Source organism: Rana temporaria, chromosome 1 (genome assembly GCF_905171775.1).
Source record: "Rana temporaria chromosome 1, aRanTem1.1, whole genome shotgun sequence".
In the NCBI taxonomy this organism is placed as follows: domain Eukaryota; kingdom Metazoa; phylum Chordata; class Amphibia; order Anura; family Ranidae; genus Rana; species Rana temporaria.
The window spans coordinates 210,616,181-210,637,606 of record NC_053489.1 but is presented as its reverse complement, the minus strand read 5'-3'; the positions used below and the strand labels follow the sequence as shown (position 1 = coordinate 210,637,606).

General features: G+C 42.7%; 1 protein-coding gene across 2 annotated transcripts in view; it reads right to left on the bottom strand.

Moving 5' to 3' along the window:
* The window catches only part of DGCR2 (DiGeorge syndrome critical region gene 2), an 81,553-nt gene that overhangs the window by 31,376 nt on the left and 28,751 nt on the right, over positions 1-21,426 (bottom strand). The window contains exons 2-3 of one of the 2 annotated variants that reach the window (XM_040348624.1): positions 18,129-18,161; positions 3,800-3,922 (exon numbers count right to left, since the gene is read on the bottom strand). In XM_040348624.1, coding sequence (XP_040204558.1) covers positions 3,800-3,922; positions 18,129-18,161 — 156 coding nt within the window. The remainder of the gene's footprint in view (positions 1-3,799; positions 3,923-18,128; positions 18,162-21,426) is intronic. The other variant, XM_040348633.1, reaches the window with a different exon arrangement.

The following is a 21,426-nucleotide window of genomic DNA, read 5'->3' as shown; positions in this document are numbered from 1 at the left end:
TAATTCACACCTCCTTGAAGTCTCGAACACGTAGAGAGCGTCCTGCCACACAGATATAGTTCCCAGGAGGGGGTGAGCATGTTACTGACCACCGCAGTAAAGCCTCCCATCACAGTGGTCAGTAAAATCAGACAAGCAGGAAGTGAACAGAACAGAGAAGAAATAGAGCAACTTCTGAGCAAAAACGAACAATGAGGAAGTGAAAAGAGGAATGTCTGCAGGTAAAGGATGCTTATTATGAAAAAAAAAAAAAAAAAAATTCCTTTACAACCCCTTTAACCACTTGCCGACCGCCCACCGCCGTTATACGTCCACAAGGTGGCCCGGCTGGGCGAGAGCACATAGTATGACGTCCTCTCTCCCAGCCGCCACTAGGGGCGCGATCGCCGCCGGGCACACGCGATCGCTCATTACAGAGCGGGGACCGGGAGCTGTGTGTGTAAACACACAGCTCTCGGTCCTGTCAGCAGGGGAAATGCTGATCTTCGGTTCAGACAATGTATGAACAGAGGATCAGTGTTTCCCCTAGTGAGGCCACCCCCCCCCCATACAGTTAGAACACACCCAGGCATACTTAACCCCTTCCCCGCCCCCTAGTGTTAACCCCTTCACTGCCAGTGGCATTTTTATAGTAATCCAATGCATTTTTATAGCACTGATCGCTATAAAAATGCCAATGGTCCCAAAAATGTGTCAAAAGTGTCCGCCATAATGTCGCAATACCGAAAAAAAAAATCGCTGATCGCCGCCATTACTAGTAAAAAAAATATAATAAAAATGACATAAAAATACCCCCTATTTTGTAAACGCTATAACTTTTGCGCAAACCAATCAATAAGCGCTTATTGCGATTTTTTTTTACGAAAAATATGTAGAAGAAAACGTATCGGCCTAAACTGAGGAAAAAAAATGTTTTTTTATATATTTTTGGGGGATATTTATTATAGCAAAATGTAAAAAATATTCATTTTTTTCAAAATTGGCTCTCTATTTTTGTTTATAGCGCAAAAACTAAAAACCGCAGAGGTGATCAAATACCACCAAAAGTAAGCTCTATTTGTGGGAAAAAAAGGACGCCAATTTTGTTTGGGAGCCACGTCGCACGACCGCGCAATTGTCTGTTAAAGCGACGCAGTCCCGAATCGCAAAAAGTACTGTTTTGACCCAAAAAGAACAAAAAGTCAGTTAGCTCTTAATATGTGGCCAAACATTTGAAAGCATGAGACAGGGATATCAGCTCTGTAATAAATCCTCTCTTATGTGTCAGAAATACACCAACTTAAAAAAATAAAATAAAAAAAATGCAAGCCTCCTCCTTGTAAGCTGCTATCTTTGTTTGGCAGCCCTGAAGCCAGTTACTGACTTTCAGCGTGCTTCAATTACTTCCAGAAACATTTGCTCAAAAGATATCCTGCAACAATAGAGCTTTCTGGGAAACTACGGTCCACTAAATTCTCCATCTGGATCCATTTGGATCACAAGCCAAAAAACATTTCAATTCATTTTCCCAATAACATCCTGTAAGTGTAAATATAGCCTCAGGAAAGCAATTGGCAAAGGTTCACAATTCCTGGGATACAAGATACCAAGGACCCGTCTCTATAATAAACTCAGAACACAACTCCAAAGTGGCTTTTACAATCCACCTTTCCAAATGTATTTCACACCGGGGAATGAGTACATCTACACAGCATTGTTAGAATTGTGTTTCTCTGAATTATGATGCAGCTTTTTTAACCATGAAGCGTACACATTGTTTCACTGTTCTTGTTCTCTCACTGTTTGAACAGCCAAGAAGGAATACACATCACTGTAAAACACTCTGGTTTAGTTATTTCATTAGAAATGTCAAATTGTACATTCACATCGGTCCCTACCCTCAAGGAGCTTACAATCTGAGGTCCCTAACTTACATTCATATACTAGGGCCAATTTGGGCAGAAGCCAATTAACCTACCAGCATGTCTTTGGAGTGTTGGAGGAAACCAGAGCACCTGGAGGAAACCCACACAGGCACATGGAGAACATGCAAACTCCAGGCAGGTAGTGTCGTGGTTGGGATTTAAACCAGCGACCCTTTTTACTGCTACTCACTACACCACTGTGCCACCCCATATATACGCTGCTTTGAATCTGCCGCCTAGCCGTGGACTTGATGTCTGCCGGTGTCCCATGATCGTGTCACGGAACGGCAGAACGGGGGGATGTTTTTGTAAACAAGGCATCTCCCCGTTCTGCCTGGTGACAACACTGATCGTCTGCTCCCTCTCATAAGGAGCAGCGATCAGTGATGTGTCACAGTAAGCCACGCCCCCTAACAGTAAGAATCACTACCTAGGACACACTTAACCCCCTTCCTAGCCCCCTAGTGGTTAACCCCTTCCCTGCCAGTCACATTTATACAGTAATCAGGTGCATTTTTTTAGCACCGATCGCTGTATAAATGTGAATGGTCCCAAAACACGTCAAAAGCGTCCAATGTGTCCACCATAATGTCGCAGTCACGATTAAAAAATAAATCAATAAATAAAATAATAAAACGTCGCAGATCGCCAACATAACTAGTAAAAAATAATATTAATGCCATAAAACTACCCCCTATTTTGTAAACGCTATAACTTTTGCGCAAACCAATCAATATACGCTTATTGCGATTCGCATATACACTATATTACTAAAAGTATTGGGACACCTGCCTTTACGCGCACATTAACTTTAATGGCATCCTGGTCTTACTCCATAGGGTTCAATATTGAGTTGGCCCACCCTTTGTAACTATAACAGATTCAACTCTTCTGGGAAGGCTGTCCACAAGGTTTAGGAGTTTGTCCATGGGAATATTTGACCATTCTTCCAGAAGCGCATTTGTGAGGTTAGGCACCAATATTGGAGAAGAATGGCCTGGCTCGCAAATTCCACTCCAATTCATCCCAAAGGTGTTCTATCGGGTTGCGGTCAGGACTCTGTGCAGGTCAATCAAGTTCCTCTACCCTAAACTCGCTCATCCATGTCTTTATGGACCTAGTTTGTGCACTGGTGCGCAACCATATTGGAAAAGGCAGGGGCCATCCCCCAAATTGTTCCCACAAAGTTCGGAGCATGAAATAGTTTTAGCAGCTCTTTACTGCTGTTATAGCAGCACTTTTTGGCCACTAGTGGGGGACTTTTAACCCCCGCTAGTGGCCGAAAAGGGTTAAAAGCGCCAGAGTTGCGTCGCTGCCGAAACGCTTAGCAGCCGTTTCGGCAGTGCTGCCCATTCATATCAATGAGCAGGGCGTTTTGGGAGTGGTGTATACACCGCCCCAAAGATGCTGCCTTGCAGGACTTTTCCCATCCTGCATGCGCACTGCCCCAGTGTGAAAGCACTCGGGCTTTCACACTGGGGAGGCATGAGAATTTTTTTTTTAAGTGCTTTACAGTCGCTATTTCTAGCGCTAAAATGCCTGAAAAGCACCCCAGTGTGAAAGTACCCCAAGAGTTCCCTTCACTGGTGGCCAAAGTCCAACCCTTTAAAAACAACCCCATCACAAAACTTTGGTCGGCGCTCCCAGCCATTGGCTGAGAGAGCCGATTGACAGACCTTTTACTGCCATGACCCTTCAACAGAAGCTGGCCAGCTTCTGTCGGATCGGCTTTCATACACAGGGGTCGAATGTCGGCCGGTTTGTATTAAACTGGTCAATGCCACCCAACATTCGGCTTAAGAAGAAAGACAACAAAAGTTTTATGCAACAAATATACAACAAAAATAAACAAAGGAGTACGCCAGCTATTGCTACACCTTTGACCATAGACTCACCTGGACAGTTAACTTCATCGCTCTCGTCCTCACAGGTTGGCCATCCATCACACTGCCAGTTCAAGGGAATGCACTGGATGGCACCGCTGTGGCAGGCAAACTGCACAGGTGTACAGCGCAGTTCTGTGAAGAGAATGAATACATTTCAAGCACTTAGTCTTAGATTGAAAAATAATCCACTAAAAATTCACATTCAAAGCTGAATTCCTGACCAATCTTCATAGAAGCTGGACTGCTACTGACGGAATGCCACTGGCTTTCGGGTCCCAAGCCGAGTGGCTGCCCTGCTGCCTAATGAACACAGGAGTTTACTCAGTCAGCATGGGAGCCATTCAGAGTACACTTTGCATTTTCTCAATGAACACAAAGTACTCTCCGATTGGACAAGAAGTATTAGTGATGTCACCACACCGCCTCTCCTTGTCCAAAGAGTGAACACTTTGCATTCATTGGTTGAGCGAGTAAGCTTGCATGTTCACTAAGCAGCAGGGCAGTCGCTCAGCATGCAACCCGGAGGTTAGTGGGAATCACTGTAGTAGCAGTGAAATGATTTAAAAACTATAGAAATAAACAGTTTAACAAAGAGTACAGTTTGCACAATATTTGCTGAGAATATCACAGAACAGTTTTACTTTAAATAAGATTCATTTCATACAGGTGTGTAAAATATCGAAATACTTGTATTCTGTAACAATTTTAGCACCTGCGTTAGGGCTCAAGTGAGCATTACCCTCGAAACAAGAAGTTTTCACGCCTACCAAATTCCACAGCATGAACATGTGCACATGTAAACGAAAATGGGAATTTACTCATACAGTAAACATTAAAACTCATAATTTTACACCACTGTGAAAACTAAATTGTAGTAGTCAGCATGGCTACAGTAATTGCCATGATCTTCCAGGTACTGTGCAACCGAATACTGACCAAATGTGGTCGCTCACACCCTTTTTTGTCCGATAGAGGGAGTTAAAAGTGGCCGAATAGCGCCGCAAAAACGACTGTAAAGCGTTAGCAGTGAGGGCGCAATGCCCCAGTGTGAAAGAAGCCCAACTGCACAGCTATGGCAGAAGAGCTCTGAGCTTTATCAGAGAAAGGGACACACCTGTCTCTCACTACAAACAAAACAAGCATAGCTGTGGCTGTCATTCACAGGCCTTGTGCTGGAGCTCCTCTCCCCTGCCACCATTTTTCTCTTAGACCCCTTTCACACTGCAGCGCTTTTCAAGTGTTTTATCGCTAAAAATAGTGCCTGTAAAACGCCTCTCAAGCCATCCCAGTGTGAAAGCCCAAATGCTTTCACACTGGGGCGGTGCGCTTGCAAGGCAGGGGAAAAAAAAAAAAAAAGTCCTGCAAGCAGCATCTATGGGGCGGTGTAAACACTGCTCCTCCACCACCCTTGCCCATCTAAATGAATGGGCAGCGCCGCAAAAAGGGGCGTTATTAACCCTTACCTCCGCTGCTAGCTGGGGTTAAAAGAGCCCAAATAGCGGCCAATATAACTGCGGTAAAACCCGCTCTTTCCCAGTGTGAAAGGGGTCTTAGTGTCAGAAAAAGCTGTCAGAAGTGACTCATGCTGATAAGAGGAACAAAGCAGCAGAGAAAAATCACACTCAGAGCTTTGGGTAGAAACAAGTAAACTGTATAAATAGATGTGCTGTTCAGATTTCAACAACTTGCTTCAAAGTGTTTCCCACATGTCTGCAAGGATTAGTATTAAATGCTGAAAATGTTAGCTGCCTGGCTGCCGCGTTGATAAGCCTTGAATACTTCCTGTGTCAATGACCTAAAACAAAGGCAAACATGAGCATACTGGCTGTATGTTCCAGTTCAGTGACTAACAGTACCGAGGTCAGATGATTGGCATGGTTCACGGTTCATGGATTAGTTTGGATGCAGAAAGAATGATTGGGCTAGCTGTCTATGTAGACTATGCCTGAACTAATACAATTTTATATTGCAACACACTTCAACCACTTTTGGGGACCGTATCCTCACCCCGTAAGTTAGGAACCACTGCCTTATACAGTTCGCTCAGCAAATTAATTCTAGCCCCACCCTTTAACATCCATGGCAGTCCGCCATCAGTTGCTGTTCAAAGTAACTGACTGAACAGCCCGATACACAAGAAGCCACCAAAACCTGTATTAAAAACACAAATTATGAACAAGTATAAATCAGTAAGCAAATAAAAACATGATCTGAAAGTGATAATGTTATAGTTGAAAGTTGCAGTACTAATGCAAAACACAGCAGTTTCTCCTTAACAGCAAAGAAACCCTAGTAACGCTACAATAAGTGAGAGAATGCCAACAGGCTTTCAAAACACAACTACATTGTGTTTTCCAAGTAAAACCAGATTCCTGCAAACAAGCTCTAATTTGGAAAGTGTTTAATGAAGTTCAAATATTAAGTAGAGCACAGCCTGGCTACATACAAAACTAAAGCCATTATGGGCTCTCATCTCCACTGCAACACACAGGTCTTACGCTTCCTACATATAGATATCCTGTGAGGATCACAAAACAAACCAATCACTGCAACCTTTCCCTTTCAGACTGCTAATCAACCGTGGGAAGGATTCTCCGTCCAATGACTGAACACAAAGCACTAAGGCACTATTATCATATTTAGAGCACCACTTCTAATGCTGCTTTAGGTTTCATACAAGTTTAAAGAAAATACATTAAAATAAGCCTTGATAAAATATAAATATAATTTAAAAAATATATCAAACACACAGTATCTCACAAAAGTGAGTACACTCCTCACATTTTTGTAAAAATCTTATTATATCTTTCCATGTCACAACACTGAAGAAATGACACTTTGCTACAATGTAAAGTAGTGAGTGTACAGCTTGTATAACAGTGTACATTTGCTGTCTCCTCAAAATAACTCAACACACAGCTATTAATGTCTAAACCGTTGGCAACAAAAGTGAGTACACCCCCAAGTGTAAATTTCCAAATTGGGCCCAAAGTGTCAATATTTTGTGTGGCCACCATTATTTTCCAGCACTGCCCTAACCCTCTTGGGGATGGAGCGCACCACAGGAGTCATCTTCCACTCCTCCATGATGACATCACAGTGGATGTTAGAGACCTTGCGCTCCTCCACTTTCCATTTTGCCCTACAGATGCTCAATAGGGTTTAGGTCTGGAGAGATGCTTGTCCAGTCCATCACCTTTACCCTCAGCTTCTTTAGCAAGGCAGTGGTCATCTTGGACATGTGTTTGGGGTCATTATGGTGAAATACTGCTCTACGGCCCAGTCTCCAAAAGGAAAGGGTTAACCTCCCTGGCGGTATGATTCTTTCTGATTTTAGGTGCTGAAAGCGGTACAATTATTTTGCATGAAAAGTTGGCGTTTTACATTATAGGCCTGCAATTCTTTGGACAGATTTAATGCGGTGGTTCACCCTAAAAACTACAATTTTCTTATTCCACTGCCCCCCCACATTACAATCCGATTAATGCTCTTATTATTTTTTTCATGCTGTACATACCTTAGTACAGCATATTCACCCGTGCATCCGGGGTGGGGAGTCCCGCGGGAGTGGGCGTTCCTCACATGTGTGTGATTGACATTTTGCCCAAAAACGAGTTCCCCCCCGTCGCGTAAGCCGCGTCACGATTGGCGAAAGGAGCCGAACGGCGATGCGCATGCGCAGTATATCGCCGACTCGCCGTTCGGCTCCTTTCGCCAACCGTGACGCGGCTTACGCGACGGGGGGGGGGGGGAGCTCGTTTTTGGGCAAAACGTCAATCACCGGCATGTGAGGAACGCCCACTCCCAACCCGGATGCACGGGTGAATATGCTGTACTAAGGTATGTACAGCATGAAAAAAATAATAAGAGCCTTAATCGGATTGTAATGTGGGGGGGCAGTGGAATAAGAAAATTTAGTTTTTAGGGTGAACCACCCCTTTAAGTGAGTTATTCCTAACAAGAGTCTAGTAGACATCCCGGGTATGATAAAGTTTGAAACACAAAATCATAAATTATAATATAATAAAATAACAAAAATTAATGTAATTATAATAAAAATTATTCAATAATGTAATCAAATCAAAATCACTGATATTTTCTCAGTTACATAATTGTCGATGTCATTACTTTCAGTGTTTCATGACGAATTTCCCCACAAATCGCTATCGCTCAATTCTGCAAGTGATTCTAATTTATTATCGCTGTTTTCTAGCTGCTCTAAAACCACTTTTGACATAAAGGGACACTTTTTAGTTGCTATGGACAATCTACAGTTTCCAGGCAGAAAACAGTTTTTATTATATAAAAGTGCATGCATGACACTGGGCAGACCACTAGGGACAAGGGGGGTGTGTATTTTTTACATACAGTACTGTAATCTGTAAGATTACAGTATACTGTATGTATTGTGTGTATTTACTTTTTTGAATTTGGTTCAGATCTCCGCCCCCGTGCGTCGCAACGTCACATGGAACGGAGCTCGGCGGCACACGGCACTGTGTGAATCGAGCGAGGAGGACACAGCCCGATCACACAGCGGGGAGGCATTGCAGGATCCAGGGACAAGGTAAGTATCCTCTGCCGGTGGATACTGCGAACGATCCAGAGTCTGGCTCGGGGTTACCGCTTTTGGTGCTGAAATTCCACCCCGAGCCAGACTCTGGAATACCGCCAGGGAGGTTAATGCTCTGCTTCAGTATGTCACATTACATGTTGGCATTCATGGTTCCCTCAATGAGCTTTAGCTCCCCAGTGCCGGCAGCACTCCTGCAGCCCCAGACCATGACACTCCCACCACCATGCTTGACTGTAGGCAAGACACACTTATCGTTGTACTCATCTGGTTGCCGCGACACACACGCCTGACACCATCTGAACCAAATAAGTTTATCTTGGTCTCATCAGACCACAGGACATGGTTCCAGTAATCCATGTCCTTAGTCTGCTTGTCTTCAGCAAACTGTCTGCAGGCTTTCTTGTGCACTCAACCTCTTTGGTCGACCATAGTGAGGCCTGTTCTGAGTGGAACCTGCCCTGTTAAAGCGCTGTATGGTCTTGGCCACTGTGCTGCAGTTCAGTTTCAGGGTCTTTGCAATTATCTTGTATCCTAGGCCATCTTTATGTAGAGCAACAATTCTTGTTTTTTTTAGATCCTCAGAGTTCTTTGCCATGAGATGCCATGTTGAACTTTAAGAGACCAGTATGAGAGAGTGAGAACACCAAATTTAACACACCTGCTCCCCATTCAAACCTAAGACGTTGTAACACTAATGAGTTACATGACATCGGTAAGGGAAAATGGCTAATTGGGCCCGATTTGGACATTTTCATTTAGGGGTGTACTCACTTTTGTTGCCAGCGGTTTAGACATTAATGGTTGTGTGTTAAGTTATTTTGAGAGGACAGCAAATCTACACTCTTATACAAGCTGTACACTCACTACTTTACATTATAGCAAAGTGTCATTTCTTCAGTGTTGTCACATCAAAAGATATAATAAAATATTTCCAAAAGTGTGAGGGGTGTACTTATAGGAGGAAAAGAATATGGATTCTGTAGAAAGGCAAGAAAGCAAGGAGGTGGAAGGATACACCAATAGTACTAATCTATTTTAGCCTATCCCTACAATATAGGTCCTCTCTTATTGACCATTGGTGCGTGGGCATGCACACACTCGTTTCTAGTTTTTTTCTGTGCAATTACTTGCCAGTTTAAGAGAGTTTGTACATTATAGTTGGCAATTTGTTTAGTAGTAAATAGGGTAATGAGTATTTGCAAGAGCACTTGTACTCCTGCAAATGCTCCCGATGCCTAATCCGATATCTGGACACTCAGGAACAATCAGTGCTACGGCGGGGAAGTTATAAATCACTGATCAGGATCAGGGAGATCAGCGATTATAACTTCCCCTGCCACCGCACCGGTTGTTCCCGAGTGTCCCCTGTATCATTCTCCAGCTCCCCTCTGTGTTCCTCTGTGCACTCCTCCGTTCTCAGTCCTCCCCCCCTCTCCGGTCTGCTCCTCCTCTGCATGCTCTCCAGTCCCCTCATCCTCCATCCTCCTCGGGTCCGCTCCCCCTCCTCGCGCTCTCCAGTTCCCCTCCTGCTCCATGCGCTCTCCAGTCGTCCCCTGAGCCCCCCCTTTTCCAAATGTGCTGTCAGTGATCAATGACTTTGTCCATTCATAACTGAGCATTGTAAACGGTGTAGTCCTGGCCAGGAGAACACACAGCGATTGTTCCTAGCGGCAAAAAATCCCAGGAAAAAAAAAATCAGACAGGCTGGTTGGACCCAAGTTGATAGATCAATCAGCTTGGGTACAACCAGCCTGCCCATACATGGTTTGAACTGTCTATGTCCAGCTTTAGGAATGACACAATCATGTAAATTCTGGTGCATGTGTGTGTTTAAATCACTTGATCAGTTCCTTTCATTTGCCTCTTACATTATGACTTGCTACAAATTCAAAGTGATTCCTTGAGAAGAGGGGAAGGTTTTCCGTTTCTGTTGAAGCAGACTAATGGTGTTTCCTCACATATGGCGACCCATCACATTTGGCTACCAGCTGGAGTGCGCATGAGCGACGCCGTCATATTTGTTTCAACACTTTTACGACACACAGCACACTCAAACCATCAGATAGTGTGACGGAAGTGACATCAAACATTTTTTTTTGGTTCCGAGTAAAGCATCCCTTTAAAATGGCAGAATAATGAAATACAGCGCGTTCCGATGACCTGGTGTGGAGCAAGGGGCTGATTTCGTACCATTTTAGGATAAAAAAATATAATGAGGTGAATTACAAGGCTGCCCAATGAACACACAATATGGCTTAAAGTGACTAAACATCATTCTGCTACAAATCCACCAAAGAGACTGTAAAGAGGTATTAATCTCCTTTCTGTAACACTGAGCCTCCATCTGACACACAAGTAAGCCAGACGTCACTTCCATGACATTATCCGACGGCTTAACTACTCCGCATTGTCGCAAAACGTTTGAAGCGCATATCGGCAAGTTACGCATGCGTAGTACGAAATTTCTCAGTGGAACGTCACTTCCGTAGCCAACAGTGATGCGTCGCCGAATGTGACGAAACACCGGCATCATTCTTAAAGATTCTTCTTTTTCAAAGTCACTTATTTTCAATAGTAAGGTACAGACTTGGAAAGTTGCTAATAAGCCCACTTTAAGCACTTGCCACAAAATCACATGTCTGTACATTATTCTGCTTCAAGTGTTTTTTTATTTTTTTTATAGTCGAATTCAGCTTTCTTGTGATAACAATCGATGCGGCTAATCAGCCGCTTGATCATCATCACAAGCAGCGAGAGGGGGCGTTCCTCCCCTCCTGCCGCTCTGCCCGGGCTCTCCCGTTCCACCAGGAGGCCTGAGCAATGAGCCGGGACGGGTTTCTAGATCCGATCAAAGCTGATTCTGGCTTTGTTTGGTCTCGGATCTAGAAACCCGTAAGCGGCATAACGTCATCACTTTCGAGTTACTGGAGCCTTAAAAGGCACCATAATAATTAGGGTTGTCCCGATACCACTTTTTTAGGACCGAGTACAAGTACCGATACTTTTTTTCAAGTAGTCGCCGATACCGAATACCGATACTTTTTTTTAATGTCATGTGACCATTTTCAAACCACAATACAGACCAAAGATATTTTCTTTAGAATTATGAAGAACTGGTACATCATGGTGTGGGGCTGTTTTTTAGCATACGGTACTGGAAAACTACATATCATTGAAGGAGTGATCACTGTCAGTGCAGCTCATCGGTGCCAGTGCCCAAAAGTGCAGCTAGCCAGTGCCACCTATCAGTGCAGATCAGTGCCCATTAGTGCATCAGTGCAGGGAGGCAGCTTATTAGTGCATCTCATCAGTGCCACCCAATCAATGCCAGTGCCACCTATCAGTGCCATCCAATGGTGCCATCCAATTTGTGTTCGATGTCACAAAAAATAAATAAAAAAAAAAGTATTCTATTTTGGTATTGGGGGTATTTGCGCGAGTACGAGTACTAGCGCAAATACTCGGTATCGGTCCCGATACCGATACTGGTATCGGTATCTGGACAACCCTAATAATAATAAAAAATAAAAAAATCAGTATTCAAAAAACAGCCAAACTTGGTGTTTTGAATGCTTTTGACCCCTCCAAAAAAAATACCCGACACGTGACTATTGCTGTCACTTGGGATGATTACATTCCTTGTGACAGCAATAAAAGTGATCTTTAATTTATTTTTTATTTTTTTAAAGGGACGGTGTAAAAAAATAAAATAAATTAAGAAAAAAAAAAGTTTTTAAAGTGCCCCATCCCTCCGTGCTCGCGCGCCAAAGCAAACGCATACGTAAGCTTTGTGTCTTGTGAGGTATCGCAGCGATCATTAGTGGGAGAGCCATTATTCTAGCACCAGACCTCTTCTAACTCTAAACTGGTAACCGTTAAGAATGTTTTAAAAAGTTGCCTATGGAGTTTTTTTTTTTTTTTTTTTAAGTACCGTAGTTTGTCACCATTCTACGACTGTGCGCAATTTTAAAAGCATGACATGTTAGGCATTTACTTAACGTAACATCACCTTTCACATACCAAAAAAAAAAAAACAAACACACACACACACACACACACACACACACAACATTGGGCTAACTTTACTGCTTTGTTTTTTTTAACTTTCATTAAAAGTGTATTTTTTCCCCAAAAAATTGGCTTTTGAAAGACCGCTGCACAAATACAGTGCGACATAAAATATTGCAACGACAGACTTTATTCTCTAGGGTCTCTGCTAAAAGATAGATTGCAAAAAAAAAAAAAAAAATAAGAAATCTATCTTTTAGCAGAGACCCAAATGGCGGTCGTTGCAGTATTTTTATGTTACACTGTATTTGTGCAGCATTCTTTCAAAACGCAATTTTTTTGGAATTACTTGGGGGTTCCAAGTAATTTTCTTGCAAAAAAATACTGATTTTAACCTGCAGCCAACAAATGTCAGAAATAGGCCTGGTCTTGAATTGGTAAAGTGATTTTCAAAGACACTTTACTGTCTGGTGGTGCAAATAACTATGTTACTTATGGGGGTTGATTTACTAAAGGCAAATCCAATTTGGAAATGCAGTCACTGTAGTTTTGAGGGGAAGATCTTGAAATGAGGGGGGGGGGGGGGAATCTCAAACGAGGGGGGGGGGGATCTCAAACGAGGGAAGGATCTCAAACGAGGGGGGGGGATTTCAAACGAGGGGGGGGGGAATCTCAAACGAGGGGGGGGAATCTCAAACGAGGGAAGGATCTCAAACGAGGGGGGGGGATTTCAAACGAGGGGGGGGGGGAATCTCAAACGAGGGGGGGGGAATCTCAAACGAGGGAAGGATCTCAAATGAGGGGGGGGATTTCAAACGAGGGGGGGATCTCAAACGAGGGGGGGGATCTCAAACGAGGGGGGGGATCTCAAACGAGGGGGGGGATCTCAAACGAGGGGGTGGGATCTTAAACGAGGGGGGGGGGGATCTCAAACGAGGGGGGAGGGGGGGATCTCAAACGAGGGAAGGATCTCAAACGAGGGGGGGAGGGAAGGATCTCAAACGAGGGGGGGTGGAAGGATCTGAAACGAGGGGAATCTGACGAATTTATCATCCAATCATGTGCAAGCTAAAATGCTCTTTTTTTTTTCCTTGCATGTCCCCCTCAGATCTACAGCGACTGCACTTTGAGTGTTTTGCCTTTAGTAAATAACCCCCATAGTGTTGTCTTAGACCTCGGGTGTTAAGTGAATCCAGCATTCACCTTAAGTTGCATTCTGCATGAGCAACATTGCATACAAAAGCACGCTCATACCAGGAAGAATATAACCCCAGCACTTACAGCAATGCATGTACACATCCAGCCTCATGTGTACAGGGCCTAAATCAGTAGTTAAATAAAAACCCATCCTATTTATTTAAAAACCATGCTATAAAAGATTTCTACTATAATTTTTTGTATGTGTGAATTTAGTGTAGTAAGTTCCATATTCACGGAAACAAACTGTATACTGTAAAACTAATTCTACCAACTGAATATTGAGCAGTAATTTAGAAAATGAAATGATAAAAATAAAAACATTTCCAGGACAAAGTGTAAACATTTACAAAAATCAACACTTTCCCATAAAAAAATTACCATTACCAACAATGAATAATGACAAAGCCCTGACTGCTCCCTATTAGATTCAAGCTCCCCTCCCTGGGCTGGCATGCCGACATTGATATGAGCATCCAAGCGGTAATAAACCCTAAAAGTAAAACATTATTACATTGCAGCTTACCAATCCTTGGAGTGCGATGGCTGCATTTTTTTTTCCTACCTGGCCGTAACACTTCCTGTCCCAAAGTGTCTCTATCCTTGATGAAGGAGGCATGGCGACCCCTTTGGACAGCAACACTAATTTCAGCGAGGGTAGTGTTGGATCCATTAGCAGATTTACCTACAACAACTTTAACACTGACAGGGGTGCTTACAATGGTCAGCATTTATGTAAAATATTTATCCCCAAAGTAAAAAAAAAAAGAAGAAAAAGAAGAAGTTTGCTGTAACTACTTAAATTGTTAAAAAGTGGTTGTAAACCCTCTTAAACTGCTTGCACCTACAGGAAAGCCTACATCAAGGCTTACCTGTAGGTGCTTGCAATATCTCCTTAAAGCGGGAGTTCACCCATTTATTACATTTTTTTTTTTCTCCCCTTAGACTCCTGCTCGTTGTGTCTAGGGGAATCGGCTATTTGTATTAAAATATGATCCGTACTTACCCGTTTTCGAGCTGCATCTTCTTCCGTCGCTTCCGGGTATGGGTCTTCGGGAGCGGGCGTTCCTTCTTGATTGACAGGCTTCCGACGGTCGCATCCATCGCGTCACTCGTAGCCGAAAGAAGCCGAGCGTCGGTGCGGCTCTATACTGCGCCTGCGCACCGACGTTCGGCTTCTTTCGGAAAATCGTGACGCGATGGATGCGACCGTCGGAAGCCTCTCGGAAGACTGTCAATCAAGAAGGAACGCCCATTCCCGCAGCCCATACCCGGAAGCGACGGAGAGGATGCATCTCGTAAACGGGTAAGTACTGCACATATTTTAAAACAAATAGCCGATTCCCCTAGAGAAAACGAGCAGGAATCTAAGGGGGAAAAGTGCCCTCTAAGGGTGAACCCCCGCTTTAACCTACATGATTAGGGAGAAATTTGCAGAAAATATCTCCTTAACCGTAGACAACGGCGCAGGCACACTGAGCGTGTTCGGTCTTGAATGCGCGGGGATCGTGCCGGTTCCGTGCGCATGCGCGGGAGTGACGTCATCGCTGCTCCGTCCAGTCACAGCGCCGATACCCGGAAGTCACTCCAGGTATCATGGCGGCGACAGAGGAGAGGAACAAGGGTCGCTGTGGGGGCTTCGATCTCAGGTAATTCATAATGAGCTAGTATGCTAGTCATAATAACTCATTATGCCTTTCTCTTGCAGCTTTTTATTTTTTTTATGCGTTTTTGGGTTTACAACCACTTTAACTGGAGTTTGGCTTCAATTTGTCACTGTATTTAAAATCTACCAGTGCATACAACAATCCCCCTTCCCGATTAACAATGCTTGCTGTTTAAAGGGGACTCTGTGCTCATTCCTAGAGATGTGTAACTGGCCAGAAAATCAGGCAAAAAAAAGGAGGAAAAAATTCCTAAAAAAGAAAACCAATACAGCCATCACATCTAAGGTTTGCTACGCTAAAAATCCTTTGTGAAATGCCTAAAATCATAGAGAGCTACTAGGTTCTGTTAATGATCTTTTCCAATTAGGGGGCCGTTACTTCTGCCTACTTATGGTTGCTTTGGCCTCATGCACGCTGGGAGTAAAAAAACATTGCTTTTGAGGGCATTGGGTGTTTAGTGGCTGAAAAAAAGTCCCTCTATGTTAAAAGAGCATTGGGGGGGGGGGGGGGGCAAATCTAAACATTAGGAACATTTAGCGTTTGAGTGTTCATTCATTTCAATGGCCAGAATAAATATTCTGCCCAATGGAATGAATGAACGCCCAAACCCTTGATGCACCTAAGGCACTTTTGGGGCATTTTTAAGCTTCCCGGAGAAAAGGCGTTTAGAGGAGCTGGACAAATAGCCAGTGTGCGCAAAGCCCGTTAGACCTTTTGCTCATCTAATTCTAAAGTTGATGTTTGTAATACCAAAGCCTTGCGATTTGATAACTTTGGAGAAAATTTTTCTTGAAAATTAAAAAACCTTACATAAAAAATAAAACGTTAGTGGGTTACTGCTTACTTTGAACTGTTACTTTGCTTATTCAATCCAAAAAGGGATTTATCTCTTTGAACCTGGAAACAAACTCCAGCTCACACTTTATAATTAGTTAAAAGCAAAAACATTTTTTTTATATTTGGTTTAACCGCTTGCCGACTGCCTCACGTAGATATACGTCGGCAGAATGGCACATGCAGGCAAAGAAACGCATATATACACACACGTTGCTTTAAACCTGCCCCCTAGCGGGCGCCCGGCGCAGTCTCAGTGACCATGCGCGCGAGACCCACAGACTCCATGTCCGCCGTTGTCCGGCGATCGGGTCACGGAAAGGTAGAACAGGTGGATGCCTTTGTAAACAAGGCATTTCCCCGTTCTGCCTGGTGACACCACCGGTTGTCTGCTCCCTCTCATTGGGAGCAGCGATCAGTGACGTGTCACCGTAAGCCACGCACTTTAACAGTTAGAGTGATTAATCCCTTCACTGCCAGTCACATTTATACAGTAATCAGTGCATTTTTATAGCACTGATCGCTGCATAAATGTGAATGGTCCCAAAATAAATGTCAAAAGTGGCCGATGTGTCTGCCATAATGTTGCAGTCATGAAAAAAATAAATTAAAAAAACACAAACGCAGACCACCGCCCATAACAAAGTATAAAAAACGCCATAAAACTACACCCTATTTTGTAGATCCTATAACTTTTGCGAAAACCAATCAATATACGCTTATTGCTAATTTTTTTACCAAAAATATGTAGAAGAATACATATCGGCCTAAACGGAGGAAAAATTTGCTTAAAAAAAAATATGGGATATTCATTATAGCAAAAAAGTACAAAATATTGCTTTTTCTTCAAAATTGTCGCTCCGTTTAGGTTTATAGCGCAAAAAATACCACCAAAAGAAAGCTCCATTTGTGAAAAAAAAAAACGTCATTGTTTGGGAGCCATGTCGCACACGGCCGTGCAATTGTCAGTTAAAGCGATGCAGTGCCGAATCGCAAAAAGTGCTCTGGTCTTTGGCCAGCCAAATGGTTCGGGCTGAAGTAGTTAAAGAGTTTACATCATGAATACATAGAAGCTGATCATTGTAAGCACCCCTATCAATGTTAAATGGTTTCTCTAATCCCTGTAAACTGATGCATCTGTAAAGCCCCATACACACTATCAGTTTTCCGGCAGGTTTTTCTCTTCAGGTTTACCAAAACCATGTAGTACAAGGGAGTGCCTGATTGCATACAAATTGAAACTCTTAAGGTTTGACCTCATATTAGATGGTTTTGGTAAACCTGAAGACAAAAACCTGCAGGAAAACCGATAGTGTGTATGGGGCTTGAAAGTGCTTATTGGCTGCATCATCAGATGAAGAAAGAACGGCTAAAATCAATACAGCCATTACATCCAAGAATTGTTAGATACAATATAATAAAACATGTTTGCTTTTGGGTCTATTACTGCTTGAATGATTTCTAGGACTGCCAACCCATACCACAACCTAGCACATAACTAAAGAGGAACTGCAGTCTGCTCACATAATTTGTAATAAAAACATCTTTGCCATTCTGAAGCTTCCCTCCAACCACTTTGCCTATTTTATATATACTGCAATTCTGTACTTAACAAAAATATGCTGCAGAAATCTCCCTCCATTGAATCTGGCTGCAACCATTTTAACTGTGGGCAGCTGAAGCTGCTGCCTGTTCACTTCCTGGATTTACACAGACACACATCTCCAGCTCTGTAGCCATGATTGGCCCTCTTATGACTCATCCCGCCTCCCTTCCTGGCAAAACGCTCACAAGTGAGAGAGATGTGCATGTCGTCATGCCTAGGCTTTTTTACTAGACAAAAAACGGAGTGGGCTGTATAAGGTATTTACTGGCAGAAAAAAAATGTTTTACTATCCAAAGTTAAAACAACTAAGGGCAGAGGATTTAATGATAGATGAAAAAATAACTGAAAGTCCGCTTAAATACCAAGGAATAAAATGTATGTTGGCTGCTTACTGACATAAGAGGCATTTCTACGCTATCAATCCATTGCCAAAACTAGAAGCATGCTCACCTGATTGCAGTCTTGCGAGAGCTATTCGTTGACCTGAAATTTAAAATTTAAAAAACACTTACCAATCTAGGTACAATCTAATTAGGCACATAATGAAGGAAATATCTACATTTATAAAATTCAAAGGAATATAAGGTAACATACAATTTAAGATTTAATAGTATTTGAATATATCTTGAGACGTGTTTGGAACTTTTGCTCTCTCACCTAACAGTACTTGTGTGTAGAGGTGGTTGGAAGCGCTTTATTACACGCTCTCATGTTACAGCTCTTTAGCAATCCCTAGATACCAGCTGTGAAAACTGCACAGCTGCGTCATTTATTGAACTACAAATCCCATCTTACACTGCGCAGACAGACTTGTAGTCTAAATGTATTGTGAGCACACTGATCGGCATGCCTTTAGTGAATTTACACGGCTTACAACTCTGAAACATAAAACCTGTACAGGAGGAATGGACAACGCTGTAGGTAATGTGTGCAGAAGCCGGACACTGCACTTGCAATCCGCTGATCGTGAGTGCAGTACTTTTCAAGCTCCTATTATAACCACTTAAGGACCCCCTACCGACTATATACGTCGGCAGAATGGCACGGCTGGGGACAGGCACGCCGCCTTTAAGAGCCCAGACGTAGGTTGCGGGTGCACGCACGTGACCGGGTTCGAAGCTCCATGACTGCGGGGACCCGATCGCCGCCGGTGTTCCGCCATCGGTCACAGGAGCTGAAGAACGGGAAGAAGTGAATGTAAACAAACCTTCTCTGTTCTTCACTGTGGCAGTGACACTGATCGTCTGTTCCCTGATATAGGGAATGACGATCAGTGACGTCACGCCTACAGCCACACCCCCCTACAGTAAGAATCACTCCGTAAGGGCACACATAACCCCTTAGCGCCACCTAGTGGTTAACCCCTTCACTGCCATTTTCACAGTAAGCAGTGCATTTTTATAGCACTTTTCGCTGTGAAAAGGACAATGGTCCCAAAAATGTGTTAAAAGTGTCCGATGTGTCCGCCATAATGTCGCAGTCAAGAAAAAAATAAATAAATAAATAAATCGCTGATCACCGCCATTACTAGTAAAAAATAAAACATTTTTTTTAATAAAAATGGCACAAAACTATCCCCTATATTGTAAACGCTATAACTTTTGCACAAACAAATCAATAAATGCTTATTGCGATTTTTTTAACCAAAAATATGTAGAAGAATATGTATCGGCCTAAACTGAGGGAAAAAAAAAAAAGATTTATATATTTTTTGGGGGATATATATTATAGCAAAAAGTTAAAAATAGATTTTTTTCAAAATTGTCACTCTATTTTTGTTTATAGCGCAAAAAAAAAAAAAAAAAGGTGATCAAATACCACCAAAAGAAAACTCTATTAGTGGGAAAAAAAGGACGCCAATTTTGTTTGGGAGCCACGTCGCACGACCGCGCAATTGTCAGTTAAAGCGACGCAGTGCCGAATCGCAAAAAGTGGCCTGGTCCTTTACCTGCATAATGTTCCGGGTCTTAAGTGGTTAAAAGATTAAAAAAAAAAATTGTGCATTTATTATTAAAAGGAGAACTTTAGCCTTTAAGAAAATTACATGTTTTGTCTGTCAATCTTATCAAAAGGAATTATCCATCTATAATGCACTCCCCACAACATAACAAAAAAGAAGTATAAAAAAAAAGGTAGAAGTGATGACTGGTAAAATGTTCATGACAGAAGAGACCTTTCTGGCCTCCTCTGTCAAACCCTCCTCCCTGCCTGTCAGTATTTGTGTACACAGAGCGGCACACATGCGACCCAGCACACAATTACGGCACTTCTAACAGCCAAACCCAAAAAGGAAAATAAATAAATAAATAATAGAGAGGAATTATAAATTCCCATGACAGACAGAAGGGAGGGCTGACATTGCAGCACTGAGGGGGGGTGGGGTTCGCTTGCCAAGTTTGTCTGCCATAATGTGCCAATGTACAATGCATACTAGCACATTATGGCTAAAGCCTGAGCTTTTATCCAATGTATTTTTTGCAAATGTATTTATTTTTTATAATAATTGAAGGGGTTGTGTTTTTTCACCTTAGTGCATCCTATGCATTAAGGTGAAAAAACACCTTGCGGGGACCGCCCTGTCATCTGCCGGCTCAGCGGGGATCAACAGAGCGATGAGCAAGCGCATGAGAAAGGTACGGATCCTCACGGGACCCGTACATGTGAAAGGGCCCTTAATATCAAACTGTTTTGTTTACTACTGCTCACCATGAACTCAGGAGGACCTGCCGAGACATAAAAACAGCCCCATCACAAAAATGATAAAGTTCTTCTTAACCATTTAGTACACGGTCACTACATTTGAGGTGTCTCAACTGAACCCCAGAAGCCCCGAGCAGTTCTATGCAAGCTTTACACAGACATAAGCATTCACAAAGGAATTCTAAACCACAACAGGATGACATTTAGTTTGCTCTTTGCACATGAAAAACAATTGACATTTTTTATTTCCATAATTTGTGTTTTGTTTTCACCTTTTAACCAGTCTCTCTTTTTTCAGGCGCTTTTGGGCTCATGACATGGCACCAGATTCAGCGCTATGAGATTCCTTAGCTGATGCCTCCTGGGACAGATATCCAAGAAGGCTGCAGCATCTATATATTTATTTATTTTTGCTGTGAAGGTCTGCTTTAGGGTACAGCCAAGTGTTAAACTAGCATTCCAAAATGTGGCGTGGATATTTTCCCTTTGAAAGTGACACTAAACTCTGCTTTAAAAAAAAAAAAAAACCTGAACTCAAAAGTACCTTCGATTGCCCTCAGCCTCTTCCAAAACTGCCAATAATTTTTTTTCTACTGCTGCGATTTGACTTCCTGTTAGAGGATGATTACGTTTGTTCTCCAAAATCTCACTGTAGTTATGTAAGCAACCCTCTTGCAAGATGGACTAGGAACTATGGGATTTGTTGTAATGCATAGAGCAATGCACATGACCACAACACGCACTGCTCTTCCAAAAACTAAAAAGAGTGAGGGGGAAAGGAGAGGTTCAGGGGCTCATGGAGGAGTTTACAAGGTGGTAGAAAAGCACAGAAAGGAACACTTCCAGGAAAAACAGCATTACCATAAAGTAATCGATGCGTATTATTATTATTCAGGTTTTATATAGCGCTAACAGTTTTTGCAGCGCATAACAAAATAAAGGCAGACATTACATTACAAATTTGGTACAAGAGGAATGAGAGGGCCCTTCTCAGAGCGTATGGATTATTTCTGGAAACAAGAACATCTGTCATGTCCCCTTTACACTG